The sequence below is a fragment of the Scyliorhinus canicula genome, chromosome 18 (assembly GCF_902713615.1).
Source record: "Scyliorhinus canicula chromosome 18, sScyCan1.1, whole genome shotgun sequence".
NCBI classification, from domain to species: Eukaryota; Metazoa; Chordata; class Chondrichthyes; order Carcharhiniformes; family Scyliorhinidae; genus Scyliorhinus; species Scyliorhinus canicula.
In genome coordinates this window covers 105,992,603-106,012,655 of record NC_052163.1, presented here as the reverse complement: position 1 = coordinate 106,012,655, position 20,053 = coordinate 105,992,603, and the positions used below count along the sequence as shown (strand labels likewise).

Sequence of the window (20,053 nt, the reverse complement as noted above, 5' to 3'; positions counted from 1 at the left end):
GGTATGGCAAGTGATCTGGAAGGCAAACGGATCATTAAGGGGAATGCAATATAACAGTAGGGAGGTTTTACTCCAGCTGTACAGGACATCGGCTTACATAGAAACATAGAAAATGGGAACAGAAGGAGACCATTTGGGCCTTCGAACCTGCTCTGCCATTCATTCTGATCATGGGCTGATCATCCAACTCAGTAAACTGTTCTCACTCTTACAGGTCCTCCCCTCCCTGTCATATCCTTTGATCTCTAGCCCAAGAGTTATATCTTACTCCTCCTTGAAAATACAATGTTTGGCCTCAACTGCTTTCTATCATAGTGAGTTCCACAGGCTCAACACTCTGGGTGAAGAAATTTTCTCCTCCGTCCTAAATTTTCTACCCTGCATCCTTAGACTGTGACTCCTGATTCTGGACTCTGGCATCATTGGGAACATCCTTCTTGCATCTACCCTGTCTAGTCCTATTAGAATCTTTTAGATTTATGAGATCCCCTTCGTTCTTGGATCCCCTCATTCTTCTAAGCTCCAGTGAATATAATCCTAACTGACACGATCTCTCCTCGTACGTCAGTCTGGCAGACCTTCACTGCAGTCCCTCCATAACAAAAACCTCCTTCCTCCGCTAAGGAGACAAAATAGAGACTGCACACAATATTCCAGGTGTGTTCCTCGCCAAGGCCCGATATAACTGTGGCAAGACATCCCTTCTCCTCTACTCTAATCCTGCTATGAAGGCTAACATACCTTTGCCTTTTTCATTACCTGCTACACCTGCATTCTTACTTTCAGCAACTGGTGTACAAGGGCAGCCAGGTCTCGTTGCACATTCCCCACTCCCAATTTATATCCTTTAGGATAACAATCTGCCGTCCTGTGTTTTTTTTCTACCAAAGTGGGCAACCTCACGTTTATCCACATTATACTGCACAGGCCATGTGTTTTCAACTCAACTTGTCCAAATCATACTGAAGCATCTCTGCATCCTCCTCACAGCTCACCCTCCCATCCAGCTTTGTATCATATGCATATTTGGCGATATTACATTTAATTCCCTCATCTAAATAATTAATATACTTTTGAATAGCTGGAGTCCTAGCACTGATCCCTGCGGTACCCCACTAGTGACTGCCTGCCACTTGGAAAAAGACCCATTTATTTTTTCTTTGTTTCCTTTCTGCCAACCAGTTTTCTATCCATCTCTATACAGTAACCCCAATCTCGTGCGCTTTAATTTTACTTGCTAATCTCATATGGGACCTTGTCGGAAGCATTCTGAAGTCCAAATAAACTATATCCACCGGCTCCCACTCATCAACTTTACTCGTTACATCCTCGAAGAAATCCAGTAGATTTATTTGAAAATGGATATAATGGTGTTAGCAGTTCAGAGATAGTTCACTTGACTCATTCCTGAGGTTCAAGGGGAATCCGAGGCAGGGATGCAATCCACTGCACCACAAGACCACTTCCCACACTTTTTATGGTTAGGTTGGTGAGGTGATGGCACATCTCTAAAAGCAACTGTTTATTTATGCATTAAATCACTCTCTGCCCTCACCTGACGTCGCTGTGAGATTTGTGCACAAAGGTGACACTATTACTTTGACAGCAAAATTTGGGCCAATATATTTTAATATCCCACAGGTAATTTTATGGTGACTGGTGTATTAATTTTATTTTTAGATCTCAAACCACAATCTGATGCATTAAGTGCGCAACCAACACTTCCAGCCTTCATTTTCTTCATGTGCATCAGGCATGCAGATTACACAAATGATGAACAGAGAGCCCATTCCCTGTTTACAGCCATGCTTAATGGTATTAAAAAGGTCCTAAAGGTAGGAAAAAAAATTGAACTAATCCAGATTTGCAATGTGGTTCTTTATGTGCCTATTTAATGTAGTCTTAAGATGTCTTTTCAGGTGTCATGTCCCTCTCTCTTTCATGGTTGGCAATTAACCAGTGAGATGCTGTCAGATCTCTAGAGTTGCATAGTTAAACTGGATTGAATCCTCCCCTTTTTAATCTGCACTCCAGGGAAGAATTGTGACTCTCGCTTTAGCCTGTTGAGTAGGCTGAGGCTTTCTGGCTTTTAATATATATTCCGAAATTGCACCACCTACGTGTGGGAAACCTAGATCTGAGTCTCCTACACAGCCTATTCAAACAACCTGTATGTTTCATTATTAGGAATGAATACAGTCCAAGATTATAAATTATTTAAAAGTTACAATTATTTACTGCTGATCACATCTGCTGGACCTTTAGAAGCAGTATTTTCAATTAATGGCCATTATTTATACAGGTAAACACAAGCCAAATTACATATAGTGTCTCAAGAGAAGGTTAATGGCCTTTATCCAGAGTGATGGTTGAAGGGAGAATGTTGGCCGTGAAACTGGGATAACTTTTTCATCTAAATGTTTTGCCCAATGAAAACCTTCCTCCCCCCCCCCCCCCCCTGAGCCATCTATTACTCAAGTCCACCCCTCTCCCACACAGGACCATTTGTCACTCATTAAGTTTTGCTTTCACTGAACAGTGACCTTCATTATGCCAACATCAGCACCTCTCGTCCATCACATTGCCATTAACACCTTCCTCTGAAAGTCATGCAGACTCGAAACATCAACTCTCGTTTCTGTCTCCATGGATGTTGCCAGAACTGCTGAGTTTTCCAGCATTTTCTGCTTCTTGTTGGGATATCTCCGGTCTTCCAAAGAGATATTAAACTGAGACCCCAGCTCCATCTGCCCTCTGAAAAGTGCTGTTGGTTTTATCGCATCCACCCAAAGAGCAGTGGAGTTCTCCAGATGTCCTAGTCTATATTTATCCCTCTATCAACACCTGCAACAGATTATCTAGTCATTTATTTTCATTGTTGATTGTGAGAGCATGATGTGTGCAAATTGGCTGCTGCATTCATTGCATTTAATGTACTTGGCTTTAAAAGGCTCTGCGAAATAGCGAGGCACTGAAATGTGCTACATAAACTTCACCCCCCCCCCCCCCTCCCCCAGTGCCCCATTATTCATCCATTCTTCTGATCATCTTTGGAATAGTAGCCTGAGATTTTTGCATCCAAATGATAGCGAATGGGAGCATGGTTTTAATGTCTCAAAGACGACAATTCAATATTGCGCAGGAACGTGTAGGCGCGATTATGCTAATTTCTCTGAAGTGCGATGTGGACCCATAATCTTCTGATTTGGAAGCAAGAGTGTGACAACTGGATCACAACTGAAAATTAGGGCAACATGTTCACCTAACCATCAGGTGGTTAGTATTTTAGCTTACTACACCCTTGGTATTATGTGTAGAGTTGGCACAGCAAGGAATTAACTGTTGTAATGGAGATTTTGTTGCTTTAAATAATTTTGACCTAAATTATTCTGATTGAACAGCGGATGGAAAACTGAAGACTCTGATTTTTATTCTTATCATCTTGTTTTATTTAAATTTGGCAGAGAAGCTCTGATTTTGAGATGGTGGCATTCTGGCTATCCAACACTTACCGCCTGTTGGTCTGCTTAAGGCAGTATAGTGGGGATGAGGTGAGTATTTTAATTTTATCTTGAGAACCCATTGCGAAGGATCATAGTGCAGGTTGCCACCAAGGCACAAAAGGATAAATTAAATCAGGAAAAGATAATTATCAATCATAAGCTTTAAAAGACTGATGGTTATGAAGATGTTATTACTTTATCTTTAAATGAGGTTATCAATCTCCTTGAATTTACAAAAATAAATATACATATTTTCAATGTAAATGTACAGTTTAATTGCAGTGATTTAGAGTTACTGCATAAGGAACTGAGGCAATTTTCTGAGTGACCCTTTGGGTATGATCCTCCATCCTCCGATAAATATCCCATCAAATATAATATACACACCAATCCCACATCATCTCAACTAAAGGTAGCACGGTAGCATAGTGGTTAGCACAATTGCTTCACAGCTCCATGGTCCCAAGTTCGATTCCGGCTTGGGTCACTGTCTGTGCGGAGTCTGCACATCCTCCCCGTGTGTGCGTGGGTTTCCTCCGGGTGCTCCGGTTTCCTCCCACAGTCCAAACATGTGCAGGTTAGGTGGATTGGCCATGCTAAATTGCCCTTAAGTGAAAATTGCCCTTAATGTTGGGTGGGGTTACTGGGTTATGGGGATAGGGTGGACGTGTTGACCTTGGGTAGGGTGCTCTGTCCAAGAGCCGGTGCAGACTCGATGGGTCGAGTGGCCTCCTTCTGCACTGTAAATTCTATGATAAAGGCACAGTGGTTAGCACTGTTGCTTCACAGCACCAGGGTCCCAGGTTCGATTACCAGCTTGGGTCACCATCTGTGCGGAGTCTGCATGTTCTCCTTGTGTCTGCATAGGTTTATTCCGGGTGCTCTGGTTTCCTCCCACAAGTCCTGAAAGACATGCTGTTAGGTAATTTGGACATTCTGAATTCTGTGTACCCAAACAGGCGCTGGAATGTGGCGACTAGGGGCTTTTCACAGTAACTTCATTGCAATGTTAATGTAAGCTAATGTAATAAAGGTTATTATTAAGAATTTAACAGACTGCATTGACTCAATAATAATGCACGTAAGTAAAGATGTCTAACTAGACCATAACCTCTTAAGTATATAATCCAGTAACTTTTTTGTTTAACAGAACTCTGTAGAAATGAACACACCTGAACAAAGAAAGCACGCCTTGAGGAATTTTGATCTTTCTCAGCATTGCCTGATTTTGTCTGACCTTGCTATTCAACTTTACCACCAATTAATCAAAGTCGCAGAGGGAAAACTTCAGGAAATGATTGGTAAGTAATTCCGTGCTAATTGAAACATACTCTGATTGTCGCCAGTTAGGAAAAAGTAGCTTTTCAAAAAAAAAAATGCATTCTTCACATTTGACATTTCTCTGTTAAATGCTGTCTTTTCGATCAGTGTCTGCAAATACTATTGAATGTCGGATGAAAGAATTTTTGAAAATTCAACAATAGTGACTAATTATTGATTTTTGTAATTAAAAAATGTCACTAAATGTTAAGGGAAGGGTAATGGTGGAAACAGCATTTCTGTCTCGACAAATCCGGAATCCTGTTGGTTTACCTGCAAATAAAGTCAGATAAGGATCAGAAGAACTAATTTCCCCTTTGAAAGAGGGTGGCGGGAGAAGAAAATGTAATTTGTTTACATATATAGTGCTTAGAAATATAAAGAATCTGATGGGAATAATTATCACTCCACATGATGGAAGTAGTTTTTTCTCCCTCTGCCACTGGCTTGTAAATTTGGGTAATTCAGAATCAAACTGTACATTATCAGCCGGGAACTGCAAGTGGTAAAAATGAGGAAAGCATTTGGAAGTTTGTCTGTGCTTTGAGTCAACCATCAGTAAAGTTCTACAGACTGACTTTTCCTCAGATACGTGGGCAGGATTTTCAGGCCATCTCGGCAGTGGAGAGTGCAAAGTTGGCATATGAGGAGAGACCAAGTAGACTGGGACTGTACTCGTTGGAATTTAGAAGAATGAGGGGGGATCTTATAGAAACATAAAATTATGAAGGGAATAGATAGGATAGAAGCAGGGAGGTTGTTTTCACTGGTGGGTGAAACTAGAACTAGGGGGCATAGCCTCAAAATAAAGGGGAGCAAATTTAGGACTGAGTTCATGAGGAACTTCTTCAACCAAAGGGTTGTGAATCTGTGGAATTCCCTGCCCAGTGAAGCAGTTGAGACTACCACCTCAAATGCTTTTAAGGCAAAGATAGATAGATTTCTGAACAGTAAAGGAATAAAAGGTCAAGGTAAACGGTGGGTAAGTGGAGCTGACTCCACAAAAAGATCAGCCATGATCTTATTGATTGGCGGAGCAGGCTCAAGGGGCCAGATGGTCTACTTCTACTCCTAGTTTTTATGTTCTTAAACTGGAATCCTTTTTTGACAACAGCAGGACTGGAAGATCCTGCTATAGCCAACGGCGGACCACCTCCACCGTCGCAAAACATCCCACCCACTGTGTTTGTAAAATGGTTAAGAGTAGTGTGCAATGGTTTTAAACATAAAAGATGATTTTTTTTACAATAGTCTGTTTTTAATCTGTGCTTGCAGTGTCGGGAATGCTGGAAAATGATGCCATTCAGAGCATTTCAAGTATGATTGCAAAACCAACAGGCTATAGAAAGAAATTGGGAGGTCTTTCTGGAGGAAACACTGCATACACACTGAATTCAATCATTCAACAATTAAACCTGTTCCACAACATCATCTCCAAACACGGTTTGCATCCTGAAATTGTTAAACAGGTTTACCGGCAGATTTACTACATAATTGCAGCAGTCACACTGAACAACTTGCTTCTAAGGAGGGATGTGTGCTCCTTTAGTAATGGAGTACAAATCAGGTAAAAGTCTCTCTGATTAATGTTAGAATCTTTTATTGGCAGCAAATGCAAAAATTATTAAACTTTGCCGTACAGGTCAACATGGTAAAAGGACAAATGAACAGTGGTGACTCAGTTTGTGCTACAAGCCACAATAGTTGTTCAGCCCTTGGTCAATGCCTGAAAGGCAATTGACTTAATTTGGAATAACAGATAACTTCAGTTCATGGCATCCAATATTGTGTTTTATCATGTAATAACATAATCAGCAGCAATATTGAGGTTGGTGTACAACCAGAACTGCCTTGGTGTTCTCGGTCTTCAGAGAGTGAGCCAAATATGCTGCTACTCTTGTACTTCTTTTTGTAATGTGAATCAGGTGTGCAGCACATGAGAGACTTGCCATTTTGACCAATATGCATCTGTGGATCAGTAGAAGGGAAATGGTGCGGATGTGAGATGTAATCACCTCACCAAAGTCCATGGCTGCCAAGAGCGAAAAAAATGCAATTGGGGGGGGGGGGGGGGGGGGAGGTGGAAATGAAGATGTTTCAGGCTGGTTGTAAAATAAGCAAACTTTTAACGTGATTACCTCGAGTAAATTTATTTGGATGTGCATGCATGCTACACAGAATATATTCTGCAGCAGCTTGAAGCTGAAGACCAACATTAAAACGGAAATGTTTTACTTGAACTGCTGCAACAGAGTGAAGGTAGACTTCTATATTATAGAAAATCCAACCAGCCATTTTTCCCATGCTTTTGAACTGACCATGAGCATAGTCGAAACAGTTACTTAGTTTGAAATGCAGCATTGAATTTTATCCCAAAATTGAAACAATTTTGGAGCTCTGTCTCCATTTGTTACTATTGTGCAACCTGTCTTTAAAATGGCCAGTTGGTATTATTTTTAATGATCTGACCTTGTCTGTGGAAACAACACAAAATGGCTACTGTCATTTACGAATGGTGCAGGTTATCCTCTAAAAGCCTTACCGGGAATTGTATTCAAGCTGAATACAAAGATTGTTTGGAAGCATTTGCCAATGAGATGTATAAATCTCGTCATAATCCCCGTAGAGATTGATAATACTTTTTAAAATAAAAAGACATTCAAGCTCCAGTTAATAGCTAAAGAACGACTCATCAATATTTCCCATTCTAAAACCTTTTACTCTAACAAATAACTAAAAGTACTCATGACTAAACACCATTTTCAGAGATAACATGTACCTCAAACTACAGAGGAACATTCTCCTTTTATTCCCGTCATAGTCGGAAAACATAAAGAAAACAGCCCACAGTGCTCCCGATGCCCTGTATCCCCCTTTCATTGAGTAGTAACTTTAATGACTTCCTCCAGGCACTTTTTTCAGCTTTGAGAGTTTCTTCACTCCACCACCAGCAATAAACCTGTTCTGATGAGTTTCTCTCCCCCCACCTTCCACCCCAACCACGCTAAGGCTAATCTTCTGATGGCTACAGGATGCATCTCTTTGACTTGAAACCGTCTCCAACCTCCCACACTTAGCTGTAGTAGCTTGCAAAACCAAGTAGCCTCTTCTTTATGCTGACCACCTTAATTTGTAGGGAAGGTTATAATTGGAACTCAAAAATGACTTCCTCTGCCCTCTTTCCCAATGGCAACATCAAACACACAGCATTTCTACTGGGTGCAAGGCTCACAATGTTCTTTACCTCTTTCATATTAGAAGTATGTGGACTTTTTACACCACAATTCTTTGCAGCCCAATACCTTTATAGGACTTTGAGAGACTCTGTCTACTCATTGCAAATCCAGAGACTGCTACCTTTATCTCCAAGTATAAATACCTTGCATCTTTTCAGTAAGCCAATCTAAGCCTTCCTTTGATCTCCAACAATCAAACTACCCAAGTTTACTGTCAAGCAGACCAGAACTGGTCTCAACTCCCTTCATTTATCCTAAATTTAAAGACAGTTCCAACATATTATCTTATCGCATAATTGTGACAATGTGCCACCTTATTTGTTTATTTTGATGATTCTGGTTTTGTTGATGAACCAAACTCATTTAGTTGTGGAAAAGGCAGTTAAACAAAATCTCTAATGCTGAACAATCTGAAAAGATCTACAGAATATTTAAATGTAATGTTCAGTTTTCATCTGAAATAAGTTCAGTGCATCCTTCAGAAATGTCATATTTGTAGATGTAGGGGGAATTGTAGTCTATCCAATAGTATTAGCTATTAACTTGGCAATGCGTTGACCTGCAATTAGAGGAAGAGTTTTGCAAAATTTTAGGAAGACTGCAGATGACTTGATAAAGGCAGATCTGTCTGAATCAGCACTTCCAAGTTCTAGACTTGAAACTTGGTTCGTGTTTTGCTTTATAAATGGCAAGAAGTTCCTTTGCCATGTTGAAGTTATATCCCTTGGAAAACAAAATCTAGAGCTGTACAATCCTGAAGCCATATTTATGAATCTGCCAATGTGTTGACTATCACATACATAGAAAAAGTACACTGAATTGTATTCGTTCCTTTCTCTGAAATGAAGTTTTCTAATCAGTGCTGCATTAAAGTTGTGCTGATGTGTTGCGAGTGAGTCAGTTAAGCACAGATCAAACTTTGGGCCTCTTCAGACATCATAATACATGATACAAATTTAAATTCTGATCATTGCTCTTAAGGTTGGTTTGTGAAATTAAAACAAAGTTATTAAGTTTTCACAGGACTGTCAATTATGTTATACAATAGACTGACATTCCAGCACATCTGTGAGTTCAGTGGTATACCATGATATGATCTTCCCAACATTTTACATTTGACTTTGTGCTTATCTTGTCATAAAATTTGCCAGACTGTTGAGAAACGTTCTTTGGTCTTTGCTGTGCGAGTCTTTATTACTTAGGTTGCCTAATCATTTGGAGTTGTCATTCTTCGCCTCCTTCCCAATCCAGAAACAATGTCAGTCAGCTAACGGATTGGCTAAGAGGCAAGAGTCTACATCAGAGTGGTGCACTTGAGACATTGGAGCCACTGATTCAAGCTACACAGCTCTTGCAATTGAATAAGACGACTGATGCAGATGCTGAGGTAATCTGCTCAATGTGCACAGCACTCTCCAAGACACAGGTACATTTCTATTTACTCACATATTTTGAGCATGCAAAACCACCGCTATCTAGGTTCAGTTGTTTGTTTGAAAGTACTAGGTTTCACAGGAATGTCTTTTAAGGAGAGAGCAAAAATGCTGTTGGAATGATGGTTTCTGAGCGTAATGAACATGAAGATCATATTCACAGACCTGGCCTCTACTATAAACATTTTTATACTATTGATACAGCAGTTGCAACTAGAATTAAGCTGATTGTGGGACTGGATTATGAGGAGCAATTATGTAAATTGACTAGTTTCTGATTGGAATAAGAATTTTATGATTCTAAAGGGACTTCATAATATAGATCAGGAAGAGCTGTGTTGCCTGATCCAGAATAGTGGCATCAGAGGGGACAGCTAATGCCTGAGGAGGTATAATATTCAAAACTAATGTTTAAAAATATTGAGCGCGATTCTCCAGAAAAATTTCTAACTTCATTAGTGGTGGGTTTTTCAGGGAGTTCCTGCCAACTCTGTTAATGACACTTAGTCATTTTTTTGGGGCTCTGGGGAGTTTCTCCCTGAACTTTTTTGAGCACTGGGGAGCTGAACAAAGAGATCGGGCCGCAATTTTGAAAGTGTGCCTTGATCTCAAAGTGGGCTTATGGGTCCCCCACACCCCCCATCCATGAACACCCTTGCACTGGCAGCCAGGCAGTGCTCCTGCCAACTTGGCAGTGCCATCCAGGCACCTTAGCACTGCCAAAGTGCCAGCTGGGCAGTGCCAAGATACCCACATTATAGTGGGAGTGCCAGGGAGCCGCCCTGCACTCCCCTGACCACCCAGAGGTCTCCAATAGCCCAGGAGACCCTCCCGGGTACCATTCTGCCTGGTCCATGTTTATGTAGACCTGTGCTGAATGGCGCCTGGCTGTGGCCTCACTGGGGGGGGCCGGAGAATCAAGGGAGGCTGGAAGATATCACGCACGTTTGCTGAAGGCGGTTGAAAACCGACTTCGGCGTGCGCCGTTTGGCCCCACCCCTTCTCGGCGGGATTCTGGCTCTGACGTCTTGTGGGACTTAGATGAATCCTGCGAAGTGTGAAGATGTTGGGAAGCCCATGTGAAGGCTCTTGCGGCATTCACCTGGCGCTGTGACGCCACAGTGCTAACTACTGTGCTGCCCAAATAAACTACCTTTGGATAACTCTTGTTTCATTCTCGTGCACAACACACCAAATTGATGGGGCAGTAGCAGCATTCACTGCATACCCAATTCATTTTTTTTCAATTAAGGGACAATTTTAGCGTGGCCAATCCACCTATCCTGCACACCATTTTGGGTTGTGGGGGTGAGAACCACACAGACACAGGGCGAATGTGCAAACTCCACATGGACAGTGACCTGGAGCCAGGATCAAACCCTGGTCCTGGATGCCGTGGGACAGCAGTACTAAACACTGCGCCACCATGCCACCCTTGCCGAGTAAACATCTGATCAGGTGCTTCAAAAATTTAACTTCTCCTGCCATTTTGATGGAATTAAGACCATTTGATCTTTAACTTGCTGCATCTGTTCTCTCCCTATAATTGCTACTTTGAAATTAGAATTTCAACCTGACAACTTTTTTCTACTGATCTGCTTTTACCCTTTGCTTTCTAACAGATTGTGAAAATACTGACCCTGTATACACCCATGAATGAATTTGAAGAACGTGTTACTGTAGCTTTTATAAAGAATATTCAGGTATCTATTATTAATTAATCATAGTTGTTGAAGCCAGGCATGTTCAGTAATTACACCTAATGTTTGATCTTTCGTATGTTTAGACATCTAGCATTTCTTTGCATGATCATATTCCCATATCTCTTAAATTCCTTTTTGAATAGTTAAGACTGGTTTGGAGGGGGCTTTTGGGGAAAAGCTTTGCAAGCTTTCTTGTGCATTACTGATTTTTTTCTTCACTGTTCTACACAACAACTGAGGATAATCCATCTTTAACAAATCCCAATTCCTTGGGCTTCTGAACATATAAATGCTTTTTGATTTTTCTACTAGGCACAATTTTAACTAATTTATGGTACAACAATACTAATTTGCACAACTCTGATGGAAATGCCATCTTGAAAATATATTATCAGTGCCTCACTCTTCTGTGGGGGTAACTTACTCTACCATGAGTTAGAGTTTATGAAAAACGGGGTTAAACCTATGTGTGTGATTTAATGAACAGAAGAATTGTGGATTGCTGATCTTTGAATGTAGTGGCTTTTTAAGTGAAGGTATACGTCATAATCACATTTCCATTCAATCTCCTCCCTGGATCTAGCTCATGGATGGGAAAACATATGATTTCAACAGTGCATGTGGATTTATTTTTCCTTTTGGTAAATGAACCACCACACCACCATCTCTCCCTCAAAAAAAAAAGTCAATTGGAGATTTCCCCCCAAATGTTTCTTAGCATTGACTATTGTGCTGAGTGACTATTAAACTGAAATGCTGAAAACCGCTGAGATTAGCTTGCTGTTGTTGGGCAATTGTTTGACCTTGTGATCTTTTGATAAAGTATATTCTAATAATTTCTGCAGTTGGATTACCTTGTCCACGGATTGCAGAACAGATCTGAACCTTATTACCTTTACAAGTAATGTTTTGAAATGTATTAGCCCCCCGCTGTCTGTCTAACCTATTATCACAGCTAAGGGCATAACTGGTTATACTGAATGTTTTGTCTTATAGAATCGATTGGCAGGTAGAAGTCCAAGTTGTCAACTGCTAATGGAGCAAAAGCATGTGTTTGCTGTAAACTTTCCCATCATTCCTTCTCCTGTGAACCTGGACAAGATCAAAATCCCTGTAACCTTGCAGCTGGACTTTCTAAATAGATTCTGAATATGCATTTAGATATAGGTCTGGTCATCTGGAGTGGATTTACAACTGGCAAGGTTTTGGTTAAAAGCTGCATAGTTTTGCAGAAGTAGAAGCTTGTTGCAAGTGACTGCAAAATTACATTTGTGTAGTTAAATAGCATAGCCCTCTTAATGCTAAACAAATATAAGTTCAATTGAAAAAACAATTCCTTTGAAACTAACAGCTAATTCTAAAATGACGGGTGGCATCGTTTAGAAGCCTAAAGCATAAAACACCCCTCTAGTGGATCCAAGCCCAAAACCTAGGGTGGGGAAGCGTTTGTGAAGGTATACGGACACAGATGGGATTTTAGCTTGAGGTAATTGATTCAAGCTCACTGAAATGTTTGAAGTGTAGTTTGAGCACTTTGCACTAAACATGCACTATGTTTGTTAACATGCACTAAATGAATCTTTACTCAGATGTTCAGTTTAGTTGTGATTCAAAACTGAAAGTGGGCTGAAGGTTTTTGAGCAGTTAACTTAAACACAATGCAATTTATATTTTTATGGCACTTATTCATTACTGTCCACTTTTCCTCCACCTGGGGAGTTGGGTAATCAATATTTAAGTTGCATGTCACTGATTTATGTTACTGATAAACTAAGAGAAAATTTGAGATCATATGAATCATTTCCCTGATTTAAGAACCCTGTCCCCCTCCCCTGATGCTCAAAATTTCCCCTTTCAGTGGCTTAACCCGTGAGGGGAAACACAACTAAATAAAGCAGACCCGAGATTGATATAGTTCTGTCCCATGTTTGTGCTTAAAACTATTTATTCTTGCATTATTCATAATAAAATCAACTTTTAATTTGTAAGAGGATATTTTTGTGATATTGACTAGCAAATCATTGCAAAATGTACATGTAAATAGACTAATACACTTTCAAAATGACAATGAAGTTCCAATCCAACATTTACATTTTTCTGCAATGCATATGAAAAAAACTATTCGGTAATTGAAACTGATTTGATTTTATAGAATTATTTCAATGTACTTCCTTGTTGCTGTCCTGTAATATATTACTGTACTTTATTATTAATGTACTTTTCATTGTCAGACGGGATGTTAATCCTTTTTAAGGATGTTCTTTAATTCAGTATTCTCTAATAAAATATTAGTAAATAATCAGCAGTGGAGAAAATGGCAGTTACATCATTGTTTTGGCCCCAGAAGGCAATATTGATAACTAAGATTTATTTCTGATATAACACAGACAATATTTCTCAAAATTGAAATGTGCATATTTTGTTGTTTGACATCTTTTTTTCTTTGTAACATGATAGATGACAATATATGATGCAATCTTTTTGAATGGCCATTGAGGAAGTCTGGTAATCCAAAAGTTATTGGTGGTTTATTTCGACTTTGATTAAATGACACTTTAAACTACCATAAATGGTACTATCTCTTTGCTGTGATATTTGGCCCTGCACTCTATTGGTACCACAGTAGAGTAATAGGGATAGAGGTTTGCTCTTTTGAATCTCCGGAATGCAAAGTTTCGGATCTTGATTTTTGCTGAAGGGAAAAGTGACATATGAATGCTATACGTGCCTAGGAAATCTAATTTTAAATGTCATTGGGTCATGTAGGTCCATATTAATGCTCTCTGGAGACCATTGCTTTTAATTTGGATTTAATATTTCATATTTGAACAGATAGATCGATTATAGATTTTTTTACTGCTGCCTCAAGGTTGTTCTGCAATAGTAAGTTGTTTGCATTTGGAAATGTTTTTGTATGAGTAAGCAGAGGCAACTATCTAACATCATGATATTATAGCTAAGTAAAGTGCTACAAAATATCTCAATGTGTTTGAAGATGGAACTGATGAGATTGGAGATCAAACTAGTCACTGAAGATCAGATTTTGAACTAAATACATTTCTCCAATTGTTATAAACAATTTTTTTTTCAACACAATTGATGCTAGATTCTAATCCAGGCTATCAGATAATAGAAAGGATTTGGAAAAACAATGTTGGATGATGAGTGAAATAACCATCTCACTATTATTTCTCCCTTCTGCACCTTTTCCAAAAGTGCAGGAGACCCTCGCCATAAAGGAAGAGATTTGGTGCCTCTCTTCCTAGATGACTTAGTGCAAGGTATCTATACCATACATGGAGTCCCTTTTTTTTCTGATTGGTTTATTGGATCACTGGACCCATTTAGAAACAAAAAATAAACGAGGCGATTAAATGACCGGGAATGAACAAGGATATCTGGCTCTAATTGATTTTCGTATTCATTCTATCTGTTTTAGAAAATATTTGCAAAGTTCTTCGAACAGTTTGTTGAAACCACCAGAGTATATATTTGCAAATTAGGGAAGCAATTTTTGTCCATTAAACAAAGTACTCTCTGGTGTGTTTATAGAAAGATAGGAATGCAATTAAATCGGGCTTACCTTGCATTCAAAATAAGCCATTTTGTTCATTGCCTAGAATTTACTTATTTAATGCCTCCGACCTTCTGGCATATTCAATCTTCAACATTGATCTTTATACTTTAGTGTTTTATGCTAAGTATTCACCAAAGAAACATGTTTTCATTCCAATATGCAGCTTGCAATAGCACAAGTAACTCCTAGGTCTCACAGCTTAATACTGACTGCATTGCTATAACACTAATATGCATGCTTTGATCCCTGGGTCCCTCTTGATTGATCTTCATTGATTTTTTTTGTTCATTTATTATCAAGGATTGCATTTCTCAAGTTAATTTATTTTTGTCCTACTGCTTTAACGTCTAAAGAAACAAAAAAAATAACTGGCTGCCTCCCATTTCTGTTGCCAGTGACTTTTTAATAAGCATTCTAAGGTGTATTACTTTAGTGTCAATAACTTGGAGTAATTGAGTTACTCATTATAACGTAAAATTTAGAACCCATTTAGTATTTGTAAATCTTTATGGTAGAGGTTGAAAGTTAAAAGATTTGAGTTACTATGTAATAACTATCCTTATCTCACCTCCTCACGTGTGAAGTTGGCTCCTGGTAGCTGAAGCCTTAATAAAATGGCATGTTAGGAAGCACTGCTGTCTCATGGCACCGAGGACCCGGGTACAATCCCAGCCCGGATCACTGTCCGTGCGGAGCACTCCCGTGTCTGTGGGGTTCTCGCCCCCACAACCCAAAGATGTGCAGGGTAGGTGGATTGGCCATGGTAAATTGCCCTTAACTGGTGGGGGAAAAAAAGAATTGGGCACTTGAAATTTAAAAGAAAAGTATGAAAGACAAGTTGGTTAGCTTTTCATTTTAGGTTTTCAAGTACTCAACCAATGAAGATCTAAATGTGATTTTCAAAGCATTCTACTCTGTCCTTCAGCTACATGGCTGTCAACAATTTAACTTGGAGCTTTCTTAGATCCGTGGTACTTTCCTCTCAGATCTTTGTCCCGATCTGCATCCCTCCTTACTAAACACCATCTCCTTCATGCTACATTCATTTTGTCCAACTAGGTTGAGCCTTGCTTCAGTTATTATTGCATTGTGCATCTTACTGTTATTATAGGTTATTGTTCAGATACTTTACATACACCTTCATTTAAAAAGTTGCATCTCGAGCGCTTTTGTGAAAATCCAATCTTGTAATTGTTCATGATTGTACATGTATTAACCTAGCATTCCCCTTCTTCCATTTAATTTCAATTGCTGTTTCTGTTTGCTAATCTAGTTGGCAACATTTTGGAAAACATTTTATCCCTCGAGTTAGAGGTAATACCATGTGTACATATGTGTCTGATTTGGCTGCGTAGATTTAACAACTTTTTGTTTGGCGGTAATGCTGGAATTCTGTTTTTTGAGAGATCGCTGTCCACCTTAACAATGAATTTCATGGACACAATCCTCCGATGCTGCCAGACCTACTGAGTATTTCCAGCATTGATTTTTAAAAAAATTTCTGTAGTGCCTTTCTTGATGTTCCAAATTGCTTCGGGACCAACACAACAGTGACAAAAACAGAATTGGACCATTCAGCTTCGAGTCTGTTCCACCGTTTAAATATAGCGTGGTTAATCTGTATCCCCATTCCATTTACCCATATTTGTTAAAAGATTTCAAGGGATATGGAGCAGACGAGCAACTTATCATCAGGAGTCCCCTTAAAACAATTTAATTGATTTTTCTCCTTTCCTTATTGCTACCCCATTTAAATTACTCGAAACTGGGATCAAATTTCATTTCTTCCAGATCTGTATGGCACAGTACTAAATCTGGTAGTGCAGTTGGCTACTGCTATTGTAATGTTATGTTTCTAATACTGAATATTACAAAGTGAAAGTAAGAACCATTAAAAAAATTTGTATGAATTATCTAAAATTAAAGATTTTTAAATTCTGGTGTAAAATTGTTGGAGTCATTTATGAACTTTGAAGCAAAACCAAAGTTAATAAAATAAATAAAGGTGTGATTAAGTTTATTCCAGAAGGGACTCTCAGCTGCCCTTGGATCTGGGCCAAACAAGAAACAGGACAGTTTTGCAAAGTATATTTGAAATACAAAATATTAAAATTGAAAAGAAAAAAATTCTGTAAAGTGCCATAAATGAGCAACAGCGAAAGGTTTCCTCCCTGATGAAGACCAGTTTGGAATAGGATTCTAAAGGTGAAGGCAGTAAATAGTGCAAATTATTTCACACCATCCAATGCCTGCTGAACATTGCTGCAATTAAATGGGCTGCTTTGTTTAGGGTGTTCTGAACAATAGGGTTCTGAAATGGTTTTCAGCATGCTGGGTGCTGAAAATATATTAGAAACAAAGCACATTTAAAATTACATTTCAATAAAATTTAAAACTACATGCTATTTTTCTAATTGTCTTCAAATAAAATTGAGTAATGAATATTCAGCCACAGAAAATGCCACACCCTTCATTTGGAACTATTTACTGTCATGCAATCCCTCACTTACAAAAAATCAGTTCTTACATTAAAATTAGCATGTAAGGCAGCAAAACAAGTGAACATGAGAGAATACCACTGTTGGTACAGCAATGTGGTTTCCAAACAGAACGTGAAGTTACCTTAAAATCATCTCCAAGGATTAGACAAAAGTTTTTTTTTTCTCGGCTCATGAAATATATAATGAACTGAGGAAAGGGGTGATGAATACTGCTCTTTTCCTTTCCCACCCTGCATAGTCAATGTGGGAAGTTTGGTATTAAATTCATTAAAAAAAATATTTGTGTTCTCTTAGTAAAATGGTACCTTTTTCATATTCTGCATAGACTATTTTAAATGTAATCCTGGTCTGTCCTTGGCCAGGTCAGACAAAAGGCCCTATTGTCTGGACTGCAATGGGAACTGCACACCCAGCCATCCTAAGTGTGCCACTGTATGCTAAGGGTAGGAAGACATCAGTAACGTAACTAAGTTGTTTTGATTGATTTAATAGAAAGTTGTGCTTTCAAAATTAGTCATAGCAGACAAATGCCATGATAATGGGAGTCAAATAATGGTGAGTTTAAAAAATAAGTTAATTCTTTTCAGTAGAGAGTAGTCTTCCACTAATTGTGGAGCTGTTTTCTAGAGGACTCATGTACATAATCAGGGTCTTTGCTCAATTCGTTGCTTAGAACTATTTAATACTTTGACCAGATAAGTACTTGCATTGGGGCTATGAAAAGTAATATTTTTTCTTAAATTTAATGGCTAAAATGATCAGAAATGACTAAAATATGTTCTGACCATTCACATTTCCTGCTGTCAGACTATTAATGTTTGACAATTTTGATATTTAAAAAGTAAACATCAGGTGAGATCCAGTGCGAGCTGAAGTTTTAATTTTTTTAGATATCAGCTCCTGAAAGCCTAAGATTTCAAAAACGAAGATCCCTAGGTATTGCTTTGGCTTCTTAATTGCAACCTTGACACAGGTGAATGCAAATAGATTCTTGTGATGATCTTGATATTATAAATTTGGAACTCGAGGATTTGTATTGAATACGTTTCTTGGTTATAATAAGCCTTGCCAATTCTCTGTTCTTTTATCAGTCCTTAGGTTCTTTGCAGAAAATTATTTTTTTTAAAACTTAAGTTCTGTATAGTGGCAGCAAAGAAAAAGAAACAAAAAAGGATTAGAATAGATGGATTAAATTATATTAGTGGGAATGGTAACATATGTTACTGGACTGACAATTCTGAAATCCAAATCATTGAGAATTTTTCAAAAATTGTATCATTAATGATGACCATGTAATTAGCAGATTGTCGTATAAACCATTCACAAACTTAGTGAAGGAACTCCTTGCATAGTCTTTGCCTATACGTGACTTCAGATCTACAGTAGTGGTTAAATTTTAACTGCCCTCTGAAATGGCCTATCAAGCCATTCGGTTGACAAGGGAAAACTGGGATGGACAATAAATGGAAGCCTTGCCAGTGCCACCCACATCCTGCAAATTAATTTTAAAAAGTCGGAATAAAAATAGGTAGAATGAAGAGAGGATGGTTAAAAAGGACAAAGTATGTACATGTTAATAATTTTATGTAAATTGTTATTTCAATTGTGGCTCATAAGGCTACTCATGATGCTTATTACAGTAATATTATTCAGTGCACAAGCTGAAACAAAATTGATTAATAGATGGGAGTTTCTCTGGATTTACCTAAGTTTTATTGGTCCTTAGAATGGCTATTAGATGTTAATCTTTCCATTTTCCCATTACACCAGAATTTTAAATGTATGTTGAGGAACTAACCTATTATTTTAAAGATGCCATTTTCTTTTGCAGTGCAATAAAATAAATGCAAAAACTTGGGTCTAATCCTATGGTTTGTAGAATACCAAGCCTGTTTGTGAGTACAGCTCCAGTGTAGCAATTTGTTCAAGAAATACTGTGGAATGTGTAAGAAATTGGCTACACCAGTGAGTATAAAGACACTTTGGCATTTTGGTGTTAAAGAGGAAGGTAACTGAGACTTTTCACAAGAGGTATATAAGTTCTCTCAGCTGTAGGTCTCTCCACAAGGACAGGATCACAGTGCTCATTATACACAGGCTCAGTAGAGTCATGCGGGATTTATTTACACAAGTGATATTAGCCTTAAGATGAAGTCAATCCAATTGTTACTTGTGAATATTCAGATTTCTAAGGGGCTGGGTGCTGCCTCTCATGAACAAAAAATAAAATTAATTGTCCACGCTGGCAAAAAAATTAGAGACATCATGCATTTACCAAAACTTGAAATCAGACCTCTTGCTGATTTTGTTTTTTGCTTATTTCGTAAGTGGGACATGTGGCTTCATTAGATGAGAAAACTGAAGCTCCAAAGTAAGAAATTAAAGTTCTAAACTCTGCTCTTTTGATTTTGGCCACTTTTTTCAACTGCCCTCCTCTGCAGAACGTATGTCAGATTTTAATTTTACAAATTCCTTTGCCACCTCATCATTGTTTCTTTGTGAAAGTATCCTGAGGACAGTTAGTCCTGTCTCATCCATATGAATTCTGCGGCCAAGTGGTAACCAACAGGCACAACTTCCCTTCTGAATAATATCACGCAGCTGCATCACGGCAATTCCCACACTTCGATCTTCTCGGGCAAAACAGTAATCCTTCACACAAATCTGGAGTTCATAGCATTCTGGTCCATCCTCGGCGCTCAAGGTGCTGAAAATTAATGAAGCAAATTAAGTCAATAGTATGCCTGCAAAACTAATTTATGTTCCGTTCCAGTACAGCA

General features: G+C 38.7%; 2 protein-coding genes across 17 annotated transcripts in view; one reads left to right on the top strand and one right to left on the bottom strand.

Moving 5' to 3' along the window:
• The window catches only part of LOC119953728 (unconventional myosin-Va-like), a 149,281-nt gene extending 136,913 nt beyond the window's left edge, over nt 1-12,368 (top strand). For both annotated transcript variants that reach the window (XM_038778278.1, XM_038778277.1), the window contains exons 30-36: nt 1,681-1,835; nt 3,465-3,551; nt 4,654-4,804; nt 6,099-6,390; nt 9,311-9,485; nt 11,115-11,195; nt 12,192-12,368. In XM_038778278.1, coding sequence (XP_038634206.1) covers nt 1,681-1,835; nt 3,465-3,551; nt 4,654-4,804; nt 6,099-6,390; nt 9,311-9,485; nt 11,115-11,195; nt 12,192-12,344 — 1,094 coding nt within the window. In that variant the 3' untranslated portion in view covers nt 12,345-12,368. The remainder of the gene's footprint in view (nt 1-1,680; nt 1,836-3,464; nt 3,552-4,653; nt 4,805-6,098; nt 6,391-9,310; nt 9,486-11,114; nt 11,196-12,191) is intronic.
• The window catches only part of LOC119953729 (protein unc-13 homolog A), a 482,106-nt gene continuing 468,459 nt past the window's right edge, over nt 6,407-20,053 (bottom strand). For 12 of the 15 annotated variants that reach the window (XM_038778280.1, XM_038778279.1, XM_038778281.1 and 9 more), the window contains one exon: nt 6,407-19,980. In XM_038778280.1, the coding sequence (XP_038634208.1) occupies nt 19,695-19,980 (286 nt within the window). In that variant the 3' untranslated portion in view covers nt 6,407-19,694. The remainder of the gene's footprint in view (nt 19,981-20,053) is intronic. The other 3 variants (XM_038778284.1, XM_038778283.1, XM_038778285.1) reach the window with 1 other exon arrangement.